Here is a 20788-nt window from a genome sequence, read left to right as displayed (position 1 = left end):
TATTGAGCTCTCCTGACAATCATAAAATAGACATACATAGCGGCTTTTATGATCACGTGGCCCTCCTGATGTCGCAGCAGATTATAAAATTTTGGCCAACTGTGTACTTGCGTTTGACACCCCTGCCATAGCATGAAGACAAACATAAGAATAATTTTCTCTATGTTACCTTGGTATTGAATAACATTATTATCAGAACCATTTTTTTTAAAAAAAAAACAAACAAAACAAAACAAAAAACTTTGTGGAATATTTTTTGGTGCCTTCGTTATTATGTCCCGATTGGCCAGCTGGGATATGGCAGCAATTATTTTATCTACCAGCTGTTCAGGTAGAATAGAGAGAGGCATCGATATCCGTAAGGTCTTATAACAAGGATAGGGAGAACAGGAAAGTGAGCAGATAGGAATTCCCAAACCAGATGATACCCATAGATATCCCCAGGCCCGCAAATCTTTCAGTAATAACATATGGACCTATACTGTCACCTATATGAACTGTAGCACTGATTATCTGTTTGAGGACACTGTGGGTCCTGAATGGAGGACCATCTCTATTCCCTCTGAAGCCACTAATAGGGGTAAATGAAAGCCAAACTGTTTAAAGGGGTACTCCAGCAAACATTTTTTTCTTTTAAAATAACTGGCATCAGAAAGTTATTCACATTTGTCATTTACTTTTATTTAAAAATCTCAAATCTTCAAGTACTTATCAGCTACTGTATGTCCTGCAGGAAGTGGTATATTCTTTCCAGTCTGACATGGTTCTCTCTGCTGCCACCTCTGTCCATGAAAGGAACTGGTTTTCTAAAGGGATTTGCTACTGCTCTGGACAGTTCCAGACATGGACAGAGGTGGCAGCAGAGAACACTGTGTCAGACTGGAAAGAAAACACCACTTCCTGCAAGACATACAGCAGCTGATAAGTAGGAAGAATGGAGATTTTTTTAATAGACGTAAATTGCAGACCTATTTAACGTTCAATAATCAGTCAATTGTAAATTGTCCCTTTAAATAAAAATGCTGGACAATGGGGTATGTTTTTTGTAAAAGTGGTATATTTTATCAGCATTTATTTTTCTGGACTAGAGATGCCTATGGAAGGCAGACCATTGTCTACGTGTCTAATGAGTCCAATTTTTTAAAACATTCTCATTCGCTTTCAGACTCTTCCAGCCTTGTTGTACAACAAAACACAGTCTAGGATTTTCAAGTAAATTATTATTCTTGTTGAAAAAACAAGCTTTACTGATTCCTCCACAAACATTGAAGTGTAGGTAAAGCAGGACTGATGTACAGAGACAGCGTCTTGTAATAGTAGGATTTATAGCCCCTGTCCTCTCTCTTGCTCTGCTTCATCACCCAACAGAAAAAGGGGGGAAAAGAAAGTAATTTTAACATTAACTCCACACTTCCACCGGGGGATGCGATTGCTAAATTATCTGCTTGCAGGGCGCTGATCAAAGCTGAAAAAACAAAGGCGCACTGCCCAGCACCATCAAACTACACAGCATAATTCATCAGGCCAAAGGCGGAAACACACTACAGCTCACAGCTAGAAACAAAATGGTATCGTATACAGACAGTCAATATAACTTCATCCCAATGTAATATCCTATGAACAGTATTTAAAAAATATATATATATAAAACCAGTTACATCATTCTGACCCAATAGGGATCGCAGCATTACAATCTCACCCGTGTTCACAGCCATGAAGACCCGAACTTCCGCCAGCAGTGTGGCATTCACCACTAATCCGGCAGTGACCCAGATGACAGCTAGACATTAAAGGAGTTGTCCAGCGAAAATCTTTTTCTTTCAAATCAACTGGTGTCAGAAAGTTATACACTTTTGTAATTTACTTCTATTAAAAAATCTCACGTCTTCCCATACTTATCAGCTACTACATGTCATGCAGGAAATGTTGTTTTATTTTCAGTCTGACACAGTGCTCTCTGCTGACATCTCTGGCCGAGACAGGAACTCTCCAGAGCAGGAGAGGTATTCTATGGGGATTCATAGAAAACCGAGACTCGGCCAGAGATGTCAGCAGAGAGCACTGTGTCAGACTGAAAATAAAACAACATTTCCTGCATGACATATAGTAGCTGATAAGTATGGGAAGACTGGAGATTTTTTAATAGAAGTAAATTACAAATCTATTTACCTTTCTTATAAGCCCTCCTCCTGATGAAGCCCATGTATGGGTGAAACTAGGTGAGGGGCTTGCGGCTGTATTTTAACTTTCACTGCACTAAGAGTTTAGTTAGACAGTTACAACTGTGAGATAGTGAGTAGTCTGCAGCTACGATCACTATGTATATTATGAATTGATACTTTGATGACTACTAGTAGCAGTGGGTTTTTAAGTGTCACAACAATAACTGAGGTTACATTTTAATAAGAGAGCCAATAAAAGCTACGTTTTACTTTAGTGGAAGGTATTACTGGATGAGATTTGGGCTCTTGGCCCTTGCTAGTTTGTTCCAGTGACTATACAGGGGGGGCGGACAGGGGTGTATGACTATACCGGGGGGGCAGATAGGGGTGTCTTACTATACAGGGGTGTATGACTGTACGGGGGGGTGGGGGGTGGGCGGACAGGGGTGTATGACTGTACGGGGGGGGGGGGGGGACAGCGGTGTATGACTGTACGGGGGGGGGGGGCAGGCAGTGGTGTATGACTGTACAGGGGGGGGGGGGGGGGGGGGAGGCGGACAGCAGTCACCACCCGCCCGGTCCCGCATCCCTGCACACTGAGGGAACTACAGGACAGCCACCCTCACGTGCTGCTGCTCCTCCAGCTCTGGCATGGCCACGTCCCTGCACACGCAGGGAGGTGGCCATGTCAGAGCTGGAGGAGCAGCAGCACGTGAGGGCGGCTGTCCTGTACTCCCCTCAGTGTGCAGGGACGCGGGACCGGGCGGGTGATAGGCGCATGGACGGGACAGGTGCGGCAGGACGGGGCCTCGGAGAGGGCGGACAGGTGCGTGCACAGAGCGGGGAGGGTCGCTTGGACCAGATGGGAGCGGGGCGGACAGCATTGTCACCTGGGCCCTGCTGCTCCTCCAACTCCCGCTCCGATACCGGAGTCCCTGCACATGATGTGCAGCGTTTGTGCCGGGTGGCTCGTGTGTGTGCGTGGGGCTCTGACAGGACAGGCGTGGGGACATAGAAATACAGAAATACCACAATTACAGTCCTGGCTAAGGGCCCTATTCCACCGGACGATTATCGTTTGCATAATCGTTAACGATTAACGATCTCAAACAACCGATATTGCGAAAGACCTGAAAACGTTCACTCATTTCCATGGAACGATAATCGTTACTTATGATCGTAATTGCGATCATTTTTTTCTTTGCTATTTCATCGCTATTGCGTTCGTATCTATCGCGAACAACCGAACGACATCTTATTCAATGCGAACGATTTGCGAACGAGCAACGATAAAAATAGGTCCAGGTCTTATAAAGCGATCAACGATTTCTCGTTCGGTCGTTAATTGCATTTCAACCGAACGATTATCAGTTAGATTCAAACGATTTAACGATAATCTGAACGATAATCGTTCGGTGGAATAGGGCCCTAAGTTGAAGTCTGTTAACCGACGCCAGTTACAGTATCGGTATTTTTGCAGTATACTGCCCAGCCCTAGCTTGAGTGCTGCAGCGTGCACAGCAGTGATCCCAGGAACACAGTAGGCCATATTGAATTAAATTGTGCCACACTGCAATACACTGTTCAGAAGCCACTATGAAGAGAAAAACATTGAACAGGCTGACGATGCCATGGTAATGATATTGGTAATTTGCGATTGCTGAATCTTCAAATGGCTCAATCGATCATGCGATTGGGCCCCTTACATTTATCAGTGGCAGAGGCGGGATGCCGCCTCTGCTACTGACTGGCTGGGCAGACTTGAAACGTCACGTCTCAAGCCCCTGCAGGACAAATAATCCTTAATAAAAAAAGATATTGTGATTTGCTTGCCAGCATCACAACTCTTCTCTGTCCCAACTTTAGATTTTTTTTCTTACACAGAGATATTTCACAGTAACTCTATGATAAAAAAAATTAAGACATCATTGGAAGTTTTTAATGTCTTGCAGAACAGCAAATATTCTCAGTGAGGCACACTTCACAGGACCACCACATAGCTGAATTTACAATCCTTCAAACCTCAGTGGGATCTTAATCGGTTATACACGGCACGGTGGAGGGGCATGGTTGATCCTTGAGATGTTTATTTAACCAGTGTATAAATTATTGCCCTATGGGGTATATTTCCTAAAAGCAACATGTGTTCTGCTATGTTATCATGATGAGGCATGAACACATAACATTATCTGTGAAGCACTCGGGATCCATATGGAGTGCACACACTGTACGTGGAGGCTGGGTCAAGTGTTCTTCAGCTGTGCTAAAATATGGCCAGAGCCACAAGTCGTTCGCAGTCTGATCTCTGGAACTGCTGGTCCATGCTGGAAGAGACTTGGTTATTATTTTAGGAAATGTATCTTCTTCTGATCTCTCTCCACTCTCCTGAACACCTATTTTTCCTCTCTTCTTTTCTCCTATTGTAGATCACTCCTGTGTGTTGTCAGATGACAGGTTTATAGGCTGGCCGACACCTTTACTCCCAGGAATTTTAATTAACTTCTCTCATCATCAATATGTTAAAGAGCGGTTTCCATTATCTGAGGTCAGTAGTGTGTTGCAGGCCCTGCTATACCAGCCATCAAATTGAAGAATTAATGACGTGGATAATGGTCTCTAATTCAAGAAGAATTTGCATGGACTGGAGACTGGATGGGTAATTGGGGCGAAGGGAGAACCTCATGGCCTCACATAAAATGGGTGACTGATTCAAGCCTAGTTACTGGAGGGCTGCAGCCCCAAACCCTGCATCCCCCTCGTGAAGACACGTCTATCATCCAGCCCTATAAAGAAAACACTCTGAGTAAATATTGTGACAGTAAGAGTGTGCACGTCTACGGTGAACCGCTTCAAAACGGAGCCAGGGTAAAGGTGACACTGACCTGACGAGACACACGCTTAAAAGGGTCATCACTTAAACCAGTCTTGGTTCTCCATAAAGTGGGTCAACAAGGGGAATGCAATCTCTACTGTACCTCTGTAGGCTTTTCACTTTAAACATGTAACACACTAATCCCCTGATCACCATAGTAGAAATTTTCTATAATAGAATTTTTCTCAGATCTTTTTCTATTTTGGTGGAAGCCTCAACTGTGAGCATCATTCTTTGTAGATCTTGTAAAAAAAAGTCAGATCAACTGGTGCTTGGGTTATAAATGGGAACTACCATAAATTTATACAACTAGTAGCTTAATTCTAAACTGCTATATAGGAAGCAAAAGCTACCGGCACTACTCCTGGAGGCATCACTGACAGCAAAAATCTTGTATATGGCCGACCAAGTACGTGCACAGTGTAAGATCACTGGTTGGTGCTCACTTTCTTGAAATATAAGGAAAACGTAACAATCCAGCAACGGAAGAAAAATGAAGAGGGAACTCACCCCTGAATGTGATCTTTTTCGTGCAAACATTAAAACTCACAGGACATGCTGGGCTTTTCTGCGAAATGCTGAGCACCTAGGATTAATTCTAAACTGCATTTATACCTCATCCATCTTATTAGTTATATCGTTAGCAAAATATAAAAGACGTGCGCTTTCCTAGCTCTGTGCCACGTGACCGAGACAAACTTCCCATGTAAGTTTATGGGTCCATCTTGACTATGTGCACAGAGACTGGGCAGAGAGGCACTTAGCCCAGTGTTTCTCTCTCGGTTGGGGTCTCATAAGATTTTCATTGAATCCATACACATCTTCTGAGGAGCGCTGAGCAGAAACTAAGGTGCACAGTGCTGAGTCGAGTGCCTCTTGCCTTTGTTTTAGTGACCGGTGGGAAGAAACTGCAATGCTGCTTCATATACTTTTGCAGATATAAGGCATGCTACATTTGACTACTGTTTTTATCGTCTTTACTGTTTAATTAAACGTCCAGGCAATTTCATGGTTCATACACCAAGTAGAAGAAAAGTGAAAAAAAAGTTTAATTTGTTTGCCGAGAACTTGGAGGACCATCTCCAGACAATACCCTGAATGATTGACGGAAGGACCCATCATGTGTACTTTTACAATGATCAAAGAGGACTGTGCATGGACGCCTGTGCACATCATCCTAGGATACTTCCCTGTGCTCCAATCCTGAATTCAAAGAAGATTCACATGCCAAAAATATATTACATTATTTCTTCAGTGACTTTGTTTGGGGAATACTAGAAAAAAAATGAGTTTTGGAAAAGTTGGTGTGCTAGGACAGAAAATTGCTTTTCCATGAACTTTTCAATCCCATTAGTCTGGAGAAGAAATAAATCCTAAAGTCTGTAAAAAAAAAAAAAACCTGCATCTGTGTAATCAGGTCTAAAATATAAAATCTGAAGACCCATAGACGGCTATTACAGATTAAACCTTGATGTATTATTTGAAAAGTTGACAAAATACAGAACTTTGTGCAACTTGGCGCCAATCGGTCAAACTATTGTGGCACATTACTATATAAAGCCTATGAACAGCATTTACCATGTACCTGGAGGAAGGCTCGGGGGTCTTTCTACTATATAGAGAGCAGCACATATTGTCTTTCATTTATCTATTCTCCCAATATGCTAAAGAAACTAAGAGGGAAAATGTCATGGTTCAGATTGCAATCCAAAAGCTTATAATAAAATGTATATTTAGTCAAAGTAAACCTATCAGAATTAGTTAACCCCTACAAGACAAGCTTACGTTTTGCCTTAAAGGGGTTGTCAAGCGAAAATTTTTCTTTCAAATCAACGGGTGCCAGAAAGTTATATAGATTTGTCATTTACTTGTATTAAAAAATCTCAAGTCTTCCCATACTTATCAGCTGCTGTATGACCTGCAGGAAATGTTTTATTTTCAGTCTGACACAGTGCTCTCTGCTGACATCTCTGGCCAAGACAGGAACTCCGTCTCCATTTTCTATGAATCCCCATAGAAAACCTTTCCTGCTCTGGACAGTTCCTGTCTCGGCAGGAAAGCAGAGAGCACTGTGTCAGACGGAAATAAAACATTTCCTGCAGGTCATACAGCAGCTGATAAGTATGGGAAGACTTAAGATTTTTAAATAGAAGTAAATTACAAATCTATATAACTTTCTGACACCAGTTGATTTGAAAGAAAAAGATTTTCGCTGGACAACCCCTTTAAAGGTAACCCGTCACCAAGCCAGTGCTGGCTAAGCTATAGACAGGATATTATAGAGCAGGGGGAGCTGAGCAGATTGATATATAGCAGTGCGAGAAAAGATTTAGTATAGCTTGTTGAATGAAATCCCTGATCACAGTGTGTTAAAGGGGGTGGCGTCATGAAGAAAACTAGGTCTGTAGTGATGGACTGTTAAACAAAACATTTTCAATTTACAAGCATTTCTTAAACTGTATCGTTTGAGAGACAGAGACTGACTAATCCCCCCATGTGCTGATTAGTTTGACAACCTGTTGCCCCTGGTAACGGCCCACCAGGCATCCACTTTCTTGGGTCACTCATGCTCTGTTCAATCCCAGTCACACGATCTGTCTGATTAGTACTGGCAATTGGTTTTTAACTTCCCATGTGGTAAAGGGGAATTGTGGGAAAGTGTCTGCACTGTTGCATGATGACAGCAGGGTCAGAGTTCAGAGAGGAAACCAGGAAGAATCAGATACAGTGATGTAAGCTGCTTTACTAAAAACAGCATATTTTTTCTCATTTTTAAATACATATGTGGTACACATCTGATTACATCTTCTTAGCTTCATGACACAACCCCTTTAAGGAGTCCAGTGAACAGTGCCACTCAATGGTAGGATCACTCACTGGACTTCTTAAGGCCCGATCACACTACGGAATTAGGGCGGAATTTAAAGCGGAGTCTGTGCTGCGGACCCTACTTGAAGTTCCACCTGTTCCATTGATTCAGTAGGATGCCTTATATGCACTCCGCCCAAAGAATTGTGAATGGGCCCTTAGCATGGAAATGTAAGGGTGTGTTTACACAGAAAGATTTATCTGACAGATTTTGGAAGCCAAAGCCAGGAATGGATTCAAAAAGAGGATAGATTCCAGTCTTTTCTTTATGACCTGATCCCTGTTTATAGTCTGCTCCTGGTTTTGGCTTCAAAGATCTGTCAGATAAATCTGTCTGTGTAAATGCACCATAAGAGATTTCAATAAATAAATTACAAGTTTCCCATAAAGATATATCTATCAATCTGATCAGCAACTTCTGCTCTATAACATTAGGCTGATAGTCGGCCCCTAGTGTTAGGAAACCCCCTCTGGCTTCATTGGTTGTAATGGGACCACACAGAGGGGAGGGCAGAACAGAACGTCACTTCAGGCTAGTCCGATGCCTGGTAATAGACCAGCGCCACGCCCAGGAACTGGCCCACATCCCCGCACCAGTCTATTAATGTGCTGTATCTGATGGTACATTAGCTTTAATTTACTGGTAAAATTCATACTTTGACAGCTCACTGAGAGATCAAGTTATAGCTGCTGCCCATAGAAGCCTATGGTGAAAGTAGGGGGAGGAGGAGGGAGCAGCTTCATCACAGTCCTAGAGTCATAGAAATACAGCTCAGCTTTATTTTATAATACCAGTCATGCTGCTGTTGCTTGTGTGCAAGTGTGTGAAAGAGATAGGGGAGCAGAATGCAGCATAAAAGCAGCACACAAAGTTATATAATAGCTAGAAAGAGTATGTAGTTTTTGAGAAAGTGCCCAACAATTTATTCTGTAAAATGAGCTGTCAATCACATTGGTCTTATGTAAATATGAATTATATTCTGAGGCAATAAATATTTCATTACCTTAAAAGTGGACTTATGGCAACTGACCATACTCTGTCTTCTGTCTGAATGGTGTGCAACCATCTCCCGTCTGTGGTGGAGGAAAGAGACCACACCTGCAAAGGTTGCAACAAGACATAAAATGAGCCTGATACAAAGACCATACAGTAATTATAGGGGTGGCTCATGTTTTTTTTTTTATATATCAAGAGTTTATAAATAAAACTAAAGATACTAAATGTGTCTTAGAGCACTGCTGGAGATGGCTTCCCCTGCGGTCAGAAGACCTTGTCTGATGAATGTTTGTGTTTTTATGCCTAATCTCCTTCTTTATGCACAAAAGATCCCCAAATCTTCAGAATTCTTTTCGCGCACGTGTTTATTGACCACAAAGGGCATTGTGTTTTATTCATGTCAACAGGAATTTACTATCGCGCCACGAGTAACCAAATGAAGGTGGCAAGCTTAACTAGCCTAAGCTTCCCTATCTTCAACAGGTTAAAAATATTGCTGGGAGCAGCCTATCTCCTGACTATCAGTGAGGAATGTACATTAGCAGCTTCTCTGGGCTTAACACTAATCAACACTCCGCCGAGTCCTCCGTCCCAGCCACACTTTCTGCATTTAGAGCTGCCATTAGCTTGGGACTCCAGCAACCAAAGAATGACTATGTATAAATGCATAGAGCGCAAATATGTGCCATGTATTTAAATAATCATGATAAAAGCTAAAATAAACCTCAAAATCAACTTTACATTGCCCCAATTCACCTAAAATCAGTATTAACAATCAGGTTCATAGCTCTGTGAAAAAGCTAGTAAAAATGTAACTGAACCACAGATTCAATATAAAAGCATATTATATTATATAATCCTTTTGCTTAGTTCTTACCATGACATGTGAATTCTAGTTTTATACAGAACCAGTGGCGTCATGGCATTGCAACTTTATCGAATTGTAAAGGTGTTGGACCGAGACAACATTTATCACCCATCCCATGGATAAGTGGTCAATGTAGAATTCCTGGGGGTCCAATTTCTGGGACCCCTCCAATCAGGAGAAAGCAGGTTATAAGTTGCTCACTGTCACTTGGTTCACTACTTATTGGACTGATGGAGATAAAATTTGGTGCTTAGCCAAATCCATCGCTCTTACCTAGAAAAATGGAAGATTGTTGGCAGAAAAAGACCACCTGGTCCATCTAGTCTGCCCTTTTAGTATTTCACTTCCTATTATCTTAGGATAGATATATGTTTATCCCAGGCATGTTTAAATCCAGTTATTGTAAATTTGCCAACCACACCTGCTGGATGTTTGTTCCAAGCATCTACTACTCTTTGCTTCTGATCTTTTCCCCAACTAACCTCTCACTGTGTCCTCTTGTTCAAGTTCAGTTTTTTTCTAAAAACACTTCCTTACTGAACCTTATTTATTCCTTTAACATACTTAAAGATTTCATGTCCCCCCTTTCCCTTTTTTCCTCCAGACTATACAGATTCAAATCCTTAAATCTTTACCGATATCTTACATACAGTAAATAGAGCAGCAGTGCACATACATGAACCTGGTACTCATGGCTGGAAGGGGACACATTATTCGGATCACAGACGATCTTTTTTTTGATTTTGATACAGTTCCCCATAAAGAGCTGATAGAGAAGTTGGAGAAAATTGGACTTAATCCCTGGATAGTTCAGTGGATTTGTGGTTGGCTGAAGGATAGATATCAGAGGGTTGTTGTTAATGGTGAATATTCTGAGCAGAGACGGGTTACAAGTGGTGTGCCACAAGGGTCTGTTCTGTGTCCTATTCTTTTTAATATGTTTGTAAGTGACATAGGAGAAGGTTTGGTAGGTAAAGTTTGTCTGTTTGCTGATGACACAAAAGTGTGCAATAGGGTTGATATTCCAGGAGGTGTCAGTAATATGGAAAATGAATTTGCTTTGCTAGATAAGTGGTCCAAACTGTGGAAATTGAAGTTCAACGTTTCCAAATGTAAAATAATGCACTTGGGGAGGAGGAATCCTCTATCCGAGTATCACATCGGCAGTACTTTGTAGGAAAAGTCTTCAGAAGAGAAGGATTTAGGGGTAGTGATTTCTGACAGCCTTAAAATGAGTCACCAGTGCAACCAGGCGATGGGGAAAGCTAATCGTATGCTGGGGTGTATAGCTAGAGGTATAACCAGTAGGAAGAGAGAGATTGTGATCCCGCTGTATAGAGCTCTGGTGAGGCCACATCTGGAATACTGTGTCCAGTTCTGGAGACCTCATCTAAAAAAGGACATTGATAAAATAGAACGGGTCCAAAGACGGCTACAAAAATGGTGGAGGGTGTGAGGCATAAACCATATCAGGAAAGACTTAAGGATTTGAATCTGTATAGTCTGGAGGAAAGAAGGGAAAGGGGGGACATGATTGAAACCTTTAAGTACGTTAAAGGAGTAAATAAGGTTCAAGAGGGGAGTGTTTTTAGTAAAAAAAAAACTGAGCTCAAGAACAAGAGGACACAGTGAGAGGTTAGTTGGGGAATAGATCAGAAGCAACGTGAGAAAATATTATTTTATTGAAAGAGTAGTAGATATCTGGAACAAACTTCCAGCAGAGGTGGTTGGTAAATCTACCATAACAGAATTTAAACACGCCTGGGATAAACATATATATTTATCCTAAGATAATAAGAAAGAAAGTACTAAAAGGGCAGACTAGATGGACCCAGTAGTCTTTTTCTGCCGACAATCTTCTATGTTTCTATACATTTATTGCCTACCTGGTGATAAACCTTGTTGATGGTCCAATCACTTTAAAGCCCCTGAGAGGAGAGGAGCAAACAAGTGCTGTAAGCGCTCATTTGCTACTTGTTCCCCACGCTATTACACGCGTCGGCAGCAAGTGGGTGCGAGCTGGGGGGTCACGGGGAGCTGCAGGGTGATCGCTAGATTGTCTGGGCAGCCCATAGCAGATAGAAGCGGTCTGCTGCCACCACTCCTATTCCACAGAGCGACGGCAGCAGATCGCTGCTATGCAAGTTGTTTGTTTTTCAAACGACTGCAACAATCAGCCGACATCGTTAATGCCGGATGATAGTTGCCTTCTATCACACAAGACGATTATCGTCCGTAACGGCCGATAATAGTTTCGTGTAATAGGGCCTTAGGTCTCATTGTGACTACTTCATTTTAATCCAGTATTGCAGGATTAGATTAACTGCCCTAATAGGCTCTCTGACTTGGACTGAAAATGGGTGGCAACCCTGTAGATTTGAGCTTGTTTGCAGAGCCTTTACAATGAGTAGGGGTGCACAAATGGTTGCTGGATAATTTGTGTGGACCTGTGTTATCATTTCTCAGCCGCACAACCCACATTAAACCGGAACATGTGCAGACAATGACTCAAAATAACCCAATCGGCTGTCTTGCATTTACTAGGACTTTTTTCATTCTTCATCTAAAACTGGACGTCTTCTACACAGAAGTAGAAGGAATAACGTTTACTGATGACTGCTTTTGGTGGATAGCCATTCTAAAAGTTGCTACGGGCAATGGTTCTAGTTTCAGAACCGAAAAAAATCAACATTTCAAACTATAAACTAAAACAATAGCATAAAAACCTGAAATAATAATCAAAAAATCCGAATACGGAAAAGTTTAAAACATGCTCGGCCTTCAGAAATTCACTTCTTCATTAACTCTTTTCAAAGTGCCCGTGTAGATCAAACGGTACGAATTCCCACATGAGTAACCGTAGTACAACCAGCTGGAAACAAGATTTCTGCATGACATTGCTCTGGAGAAACCAGTTTGAACATTTTAACTGCGATGTCAGATTATTCCCAGCAGACGCTGCCTGGAAGTGTTTTATAGAGTTCTACAGCTCATGGAGGGAGGAGGGAAAATAGAAGCTCTGTCCATGACTAGTGTCTCATCTTCAGACTACCTCTTGCCCTGCTCCAGATATGACAAGTCCTTAACCACCAGACAACCCCTTTAATCTGCTATGTGGTGGTTTGTCAGGTTATAAAATATGAGAATGTCAGTGAACTTGTCTGACATAGTTGAAGGCAGATGACTACGGCCTTATTCACATGTTCCGTAAATGGATCTGTAATTGAGGATCCAGACAAATTTAAAGATCATTGATTTCTATTGGGGGTATTCACACTGTCCCTACTTTTACAGATCTGCCATCTGGATTAACCCATAGAATCTGTAATGTTTATGGAGGAAACCAAATCTGGATCTGCAATAAAATACGGATTAGGGATGCACTACAGACAACTTTTTTGCAAATTGCGGACAGAATATATGATTGTGAAAAACTACTGAAAGTGTGAATGAGGCCTAAGTGGAGATGACCAATGAGAAGAATGTAGTGCTATCACTCAGGTATTATATTTCACTGGCTTTTATCTATAATATTTTAGCATTTCTCTTCTTGTGAAAGAACATTTCTCCCTATATATTCACTAGTACTGTTCGTACATGTCCCCGATTTGTCTTTACCTGTTAAGTTGTTCTATCCAGCTCTCAACTCTCTCACACATCAAAGACACTGCACTTGGTGATCCCATTCTGCTGTTATATCCCTGACCAAGTAGTAAGATTTACCTTTACAGACCATTGAAAGATGGATGAACCATGTTGGAGCTGGAAACATAGTTGTTGTGGTTATCATGTGGCTTTTAGGGTAGATTCACACGTACCAGATCCGCAGCGGATTTCACGCTGCGATTTGCAGCAAATCTGTTGCGGATCCTGGTATAGTGAAGCTCTATGGGGTCAATTACCCACAGCAGAATTTTCATTCCGCTGCAGATATGTGACCTGGCCCCTTTAACCCCCCGGCCGCCCGCAGCCCCAGCCCGAAGCATACATTACCTGCTCGGCACCGCGGCTGTGTGAAGCTCCCGGCTCCCCTTGCTCCTCATCAGCCAATCAGTGCTGCCGTGACGTGACCCAGCCGGGGGTTAAAGGGGCCGGGTCACATATCTGCAGTGGAATGAAAATTCCGCTGTGAGTATGTGACCCCATAAAGCTTCACTATACCAGGATCCGCAGCGGATTTCACTGCAAATCGCAGCGTGAAATCTGCTGCGGATGCGGTACGTGTGAAGCTACCCTCATAGTACATGGGCTAACTTGGCTAACATGGCTGAATAGAATCATTAAAGATGACCTGTGCATTCTAAGATCGTTCGTAATTGAACGATAATCGTTTCGCGTAATAGCAAACAACGATCAAACAACCAACAAGAAATCTCAGGGTTTTTTTCATAGAATTAGGACCTATTTTTATTGTTGATTGTTTGCGCACCGTTCTGTGAAATAAGACGTTGTTTGGTTGTCCGCAGTAACACTTTAACACCTAGTTGCCAACTTGTTCCTACATTTCCAGGAGTAATGACAGAGGTCTGGCACAATTTACTAAATGTAGGGTATACCTAATTGCCAGCACAATGACGCACATTACTAATCTCTAAACTGTGACAAATATAATGTATTGTCGTGTGGGAAGTAGTGACGCATATACTTTACATTTCAATAAGAGTTAAATGGAGTCATGTTTATGTATACATACTTGGGTCACATACTTAAAAATTCTTGCAATAGACAGCAAGGAGTTAAACATGGCAGAAAATCAAGCCACCCCTTTAAATGAATTGCCAGAATGGTGGTGCTCAAGCTCCATGAAATATATGAGATGAATGGCAATGAGAATAGTGTGGCACACGTCCAGCTCCTGCTCCTCACTACACGTACCTTTTTAGCTAATCAACTTTCGGCGTGAGTGTGAGTAATGTGCTTTACTGCAGTACTCAATCTCTCTTGTTCACCATCCATCTGGGAGTCAGTGGTCAAATGGAACGATTGAGTGACAGCTTCAAGAGGACTTACCCTCGCAGTCCTGTCCCTGGAGCCGCTGACTATAATTCCTCCATGACAATCCACGCAGTTCACATCCTGCTCGTGTGCAGTGAACTGGATGCTGGCAGTGCTGTGAAGATTATGAAGGGCGATCTTTCCATCCCTGCAGTAAGATCGAAGTCACAGATTCATTAGCTGAATCAAAGGGGAGAATTGTATTGCATGGCTTGTGCTGCTATAAAAAGACGGCAGGTAATACCCTGTGATCTGCTTGCAAATGACCTTAAGGAACATTGAAAATAATAAAAAGAATACAAATAAAGCCAGGGATCAGAGATTTATTTATGTTTTTATAAACAAAAAAAAATGTTAATCCCTCTCGATTTGGCCCATCATAGCTGTCTAACAGAGAAAATGTCTGTGTTGCCCATAAGGACAAATCAGAATCAGTATTTATTGCTTACCCTGTTCTGTAGGCATAAAGGCTGCACCCAGATGTGGTTGCTATTGGCAACAAGGCTGTTTTATCCATTTTGGCATTCTAGTTGCCCCGGAAAAGCTGACATTGCATAGAAAGGCTTTTGATTTTTCCACAACAGATGAAAAGGGTATTCTAGATTATTTTTTATTAAATAGAATCGTGCTCTTTCTCAGGAAAATCAAAATCCATGTGCGACTGCATCAGTCAGAACGCCGATACTGGCCCCTGTGCCCACAGTGGGCACATAAGCATCAGAACCAGCCATGAAGGAATGGAATAATGTGGCCTGGTCTAATGGATCACACTCTTTTTTACATCATGTAAACAGCTAGGTGCAGGTGCATTGCTTAACTGGGGAGGAGGTACAAGGATTTACTATGGGAAGAAGGCAGAGTGATGCTTTGGGCAAAGTTTTGTTAGCAAACCTATGATCTTAGCATTTGTGGATAGAACTTTAACTAAACATTGTTGGAGACTAAGGGTCCTATTCCACAGGCCGATGGGGGCCCGATCAATAATGTAAACAAGCTCCGATCTGCTAGATCGGCGCTCGTTTACTGGGCCTATTACACGGGCTGATAATCGTTTAGCGAGACTGCAGGGACATCGTTACCGATGTCCTTACACCCCTTGTTTAAACACCATACATTACCTATCCATGTTGCAGGGCTTCTCCTGCGCTCCTTCTTCCTCCCGGTCCGCTCAGCCAATCACTAGCCGCGGCGGTCCTGGCCAGTGATTGAGCGGTCTGTCAGCTAAGACAGGCCGCACCGAAGCTGCTGCTGGGACCGGGAGGAAGAAGGAGCACAGGAGAAGCTCTGCAACATGCTTAGGTAATGTATGATGCTGGTGAAATAGTCGCCCGCCGCGCATCGCTATTCCACGCAGCGATGCACGGTCAGTGCCCAATGATTTTAGGTTTGAACCTAAATAAACGATCAGCCGATGACACGATCATCGGCTGATCGTTGTCTCTATTCCACGGAGCGATAATCATCCAAATCGGGCTGATTCTGCCGATTATCGCTCCGTGGAATAGGCTCGGCCACACTAGCGGTTTTCTTTGTTTCTAACGGATCCAACCATATTAATTAAACGGATGAGCATAAACTGATGAGCAGACTGATGCAAACTGATTGCAAAATGTTTATTTTTTTTAATGGTCCGTTTGTATTTTGGCTTAAAAAAACGGACTTTTGTACATCAGTTTGCATCCGTTTTTCTATCTGTTTATTTTTCTTTGGTTTCTTGCTGCTTCTGCGCATGCTCAGTGCAAAAACGGATGAAAAAAAACGGAAATACCTTCCGCTTTAGATCTGTCCTCATTGACTACAATGTAAAAAAAAACGGAAGCGCACTTTCCGTTCGTGATCCGTTTTTTTAAGCGGAAAGAAAAATACTGCAAACACTATTTTTTCTTCCGTTCAAAAAAACTGATCTTGAACGGATTGCATGCAAACGGAGCACAATTAGGGCAAACGGAGCAAACTAATATATCATGGGAATCTATGGGGATTTTAACGGATCCGACAGTTTCCGTTTTGCTTACTCCAAAACTGAAAAGGTAGACGGAACGGTGCCGGATGGTCAAACGCTGATGTGAACGTAGCCTAAGAGTTTAGGCTTGCTATCCTTCAATTATACTGATAATGTGGGCCACCTTATGAAACGGTCACATATACAATTAGCTAACAAGTTCCTTAATGTAAAAAAGAAAGAAAACTATGATATATGGTCAACTACAAAAGCCATGGCCATATGATTTGTGTTTCTGCACTGAGCCCTGCAATCATCCTGATGAGTCACGAGGCAGGACGAGCGATAGCACAGGAAAAAGACGATTAAACCATACATTAGGGATCAAAGTAAATCTTAGTTATAATGTTTCCAGCTATAAACTGTTGCTCAAAGCAAACATAATTGATATAATTCCTTTACATGCCCATGTCCAGGCTTACTTAAGTAAGGATTCCATTAAAAATTCCACACCAAACTTTTTTTTTTCTTCCCATCACTTTGAGGATGCTGAATGGCTCAGCAGGCCGATGTCTTAACATTTTCCTATGCAGTTGGCATTACACACAAAGGGGGATGCTGCAGCGCTGCACTTCCTACCTGCCTCAGCAGGCTTATCCATTGAACTCACCTTTAAGCAATGCAACAGAGCTTGCCGTTGAATGAGTAAGACTATTCATCTCTTTTATGAAGAGGATTATCTTCTAACACTCTTCTGCTCATACTGACATTTTAGAGTGAATCTTCAAAAAGCCATGACCTCAGCCCAGGTTTAGGCTTCGGATACATTGTACCTTTGAAGAACTACATTGTCTTATGTGTACGTGTTGGGGCAAAAATTGTAACCTTCCATGACAAGTGGGAGCTACAGGGGAGATCAAAAAGTACTAAAAATGCCAAAACATAGGAATGACAAAACAATAGTCAACCATAGGGAAGTTTAGCCCAAGACATTACATTAGAGACACTCTACTTCCAGTTTATGATATTACCAAATTTACTAGTTGACTTTTTTTTTTACAGGTTTATATTTCCAAGACTTAAGTGATCATATAAATTACACTAAACCCAATTACTACATAGGGACAATTCCCACCCAGGACCTCATTCCTTAGCCAAGACATAAGAACTAAAGGCCCTATTCCACAGAACGATTATCAGCCATACTCGGCCTATATCGTCTGTTACGGGCGATAATCGCCCCGTGGAATAGAAGGCTGATCGTTGCAGTCGTTTGTTTTTCCACATGTTGAAAAACAACCAACTCATATAGCAGCAATCTGCTCCCATTGCTCCTTGAAACAGGAGCGGCGGCGGCAGACACTGCTATAAGCCATGGGCTCCCCGGACAACCTAGTGATCACCCGGGCAGCCCCACCGCAGCTCCCCGCCCCCATCCCCCGAACTCACCCGCTCACTGCCGATGCATGGAATAGCGGCGGCAGCGAGTGGGGAACGAGGAGCAGACGAGCGCTGACAGTGCTCATTTGCTCCTCCAGTCGGGCCGTGGAATAGGGGCTTTACTGGAAAAAGGTGATGGGACATCACAATGTCCCGCTGATGAATCTTTTGCATGCTGCATTGGAGAGATACTGTTCTCTTATGCTGATTAATCTCCTTAAAGGGAATGTGTCACCTAAATGTTCTTTTACTGATTAGAAACAGATACTAAAACCTGTTATTTTATTCCAATCCGTTTCTATTTTGTGACTGTATCTTTTTTTCCATTATTTCACTTTTTTTACATTGATAAGGAGGCTGCCATCTTGCCTGAGCTGTTTTTAACAGCACTTAGTGACATGCTTTACAGCAAGACTCATGGACATAGACGATAACAGACAGATTCTGTTTCCTTGAGATGAATCTAAAACATTTCGGAGCTCGCTCTGTGACCTTTGAAGAAGTCATTCCACAGGGAGCTGCTATTGTCTCCTCTATCTACTGATGTCACATGTTGCTGCAATGCTGTACAAATTACTTTACAGTTGCATCCACTTATCACTAGAGACAAAACAGAGTCTCAGCTTAGTTTTAGCCCCAGTGGTGAGAATGAAAAATAAAGTAGGTTTAATATTAAACATTTTTTAAACAATAAGTCATTGTCTGTTGACACGTTCCCTGTAGCTAATGCATGATGTCATACACCTTTTTACAGTCTCTTAATATCCCCTACTGTTCCCAAAATATGTGGGTTTATACATTGACAATTCAGTTAACAATCACCTGGGGGTGAACTTAGTCTTGATAATGGGAGTGAATGTCAGGTGATGGGTGTGAATATTTTTCATTGAGGAACATGTAATACCTAACATACACCCCTGACTTTATAATCACACTCATCGCCCGATAGTCACTGCCATTGTTAAAATTAAATACACCCCCATCTGACTAGTAACTGAATTATTAAACTATGACAAACTATGAATATGATGTATTGATGTCCCAGTGCTCTGACCCCTACCAGCCATAAGCTGATGGCCTATCCTAGAGATAAGATAGAAATACCCCTTTACAACCTCATTAAGAAATGAGAGAATTAAAGTGAACATTATTTATGTACTATTCAATATAGTGATATAGAACTGCAGGGCATATTTACTGTTGTTGTTAACAGGAAATAGTACAAAGCATGATGGGAAGCAAGCTTTTTTGAAAACCAGTCTCCTATATATCTATCGGGCTCTGGTAAGCAAAAATATTGCTTGACTATTTTTATTAACACAACTGTCATGTTCAATATGAGGCTATGTTCACACAGTGTATTTTTTTTTTTAATACAAGAACAGCTGTTGGAAATTAAAACGGCTGTTGTTCCCACACTGTATTGAACAACGGCCGTTGTTCCCCTACAGTTGCACAAGTAACTGACGTTCCTGCTCTTTCCACACAATGTATCGTTGTTCTGACAGCCGTACATTGCATGGACTTTAATTGTTAATTGGATTGCAGACACACCCAAATGTGCCCGCAATCCAAATAAAATAAAATAAAATTATGTTTTTGCGGGTGATATGTTAACATCGGTTGAAGGAACATGTCAAAAAATCCGTTGTTTTACGCGGCAAACAGTGGCCGTGGTTTAAACGCTGTGTGAACATAGCCTAAAGGCATTAGCTACCACGTTCTTATTAAAAGGCTAATGTATGAATATTTAAACATTTTTTTTGCACCTAAACCTACAGCTCATATTTTTATCTGTGTCTACTTAGTAACAGACTACAAACAAAAGTTCATCTACTGTTTTTCAATAGGTACAGATCATAAATATATATTGAATTCATGAGTGTTAACATACCCTCCTCCACTGATTATGTGAGAATCGTCGATAACAAAGCGGCAGACATCTTCCTGATGACCCAAAAACACTGCAAAGGGTCTTTTGTGAAGTCCGCCGCCATCAGCTCGGAGCTGGTGTGCTCTGATCTCTTCAGCCTGAGTAAAATATAACACGTCCCCATGTACTTGTAACCAGGGCATCAAACTAAAAGGAATTAGAGAGAAGTATAATGATACACTGGGAATGCTGGGAAATACAAGGTAAAGTCATAAAATGCAACAGGAAAAGCATTACCACTGAGGACAAGCAAGCAGTAGATCACAAATCATATGAAACTTTGGATTTACTCTATTTTAATCTCAGTAACAGAAAATAATATTAGAAGCATGTGGTTAGTTTTACTTAGTAGAGAAAGGTAAAAGGTCCCTCAGCAATCCTCTGGCACAGCTGCGCTCCTGGACACTCACTCTGCAGGATCCCTTCTCTCTGAGACTCGTCTGAGTTCAGCAGATCAGACCCCACTGATCAGACAGTGACGCCATGTCCTAGTTACATGTCAACACTTAGGGCCCTATTACACAGGGCAATTATCGTGCAAAAAAAATCGTTATATCATTCCAACTTAAACGATAATAGTTCTGTGTAATTGCAGGCAACGATTGAATCGTTCAAATGTCGTTGATCGTTGATTTAGATCTGAACCTAAAATTATCGTTAATCGTTCCCTGTAATTCCACATTCGTTCGCTCAAGTTACGAATTTTTTTTT

At 41.9% G+C, this 20788-nt stretch overlaps 1 protein-coding gene across 2 annotated transcripts in view; it reads right to left on the bottom strand.

Annotated features, from left to right (window-relative positions):
* FBXW4 (F-box and WD repeat domain containing 4) overlaps positions 1-20788 on the bottom strand; it is a 126810-nt gene that overhangs the window by 68115 nt on the left and 37907 nt on the right. For both annotated transcript variants that reach the window (XM_069979037.1, XM_069979036.1), the window contains exons 3-5: positions 20039-20224; positions 14778-14910; positions 8907-9001 (exon numbers count right to left, since the gene is read on the bottom strand). In XM_069979037.1, coding sequence (XP_069835138.1) covers positions 8907-9001; positions 14778-14910; positions 20039-20224 — 414 coding nt within the window. The remainder of the gene's footprint in view (positions 1-8906; positions 9002-14777; positions 14911-20038; positions 20225-20788) is intronic.

The sequence above is a fragment of the Dendropsophus ebraccatus genome, chromosome 8 (genome assembly GCF_027789765.1).
Source record: "Dendropsophus ebraccatus isolate aDenEbr1 chromosome 8, aDenEbr1.pat, whole genome shotgun sequence".
NCBI classification, from domain to species: domain Eukaryota; kingdom Metazoa; phylum Chordata; class Amphibia; order Anura; family Hylidae; genus Dendropsophus; species Dendropsophus ebraccatus.
This window is presented reverse-complemented; position numbering and strand designations above follow the sequence as displayed.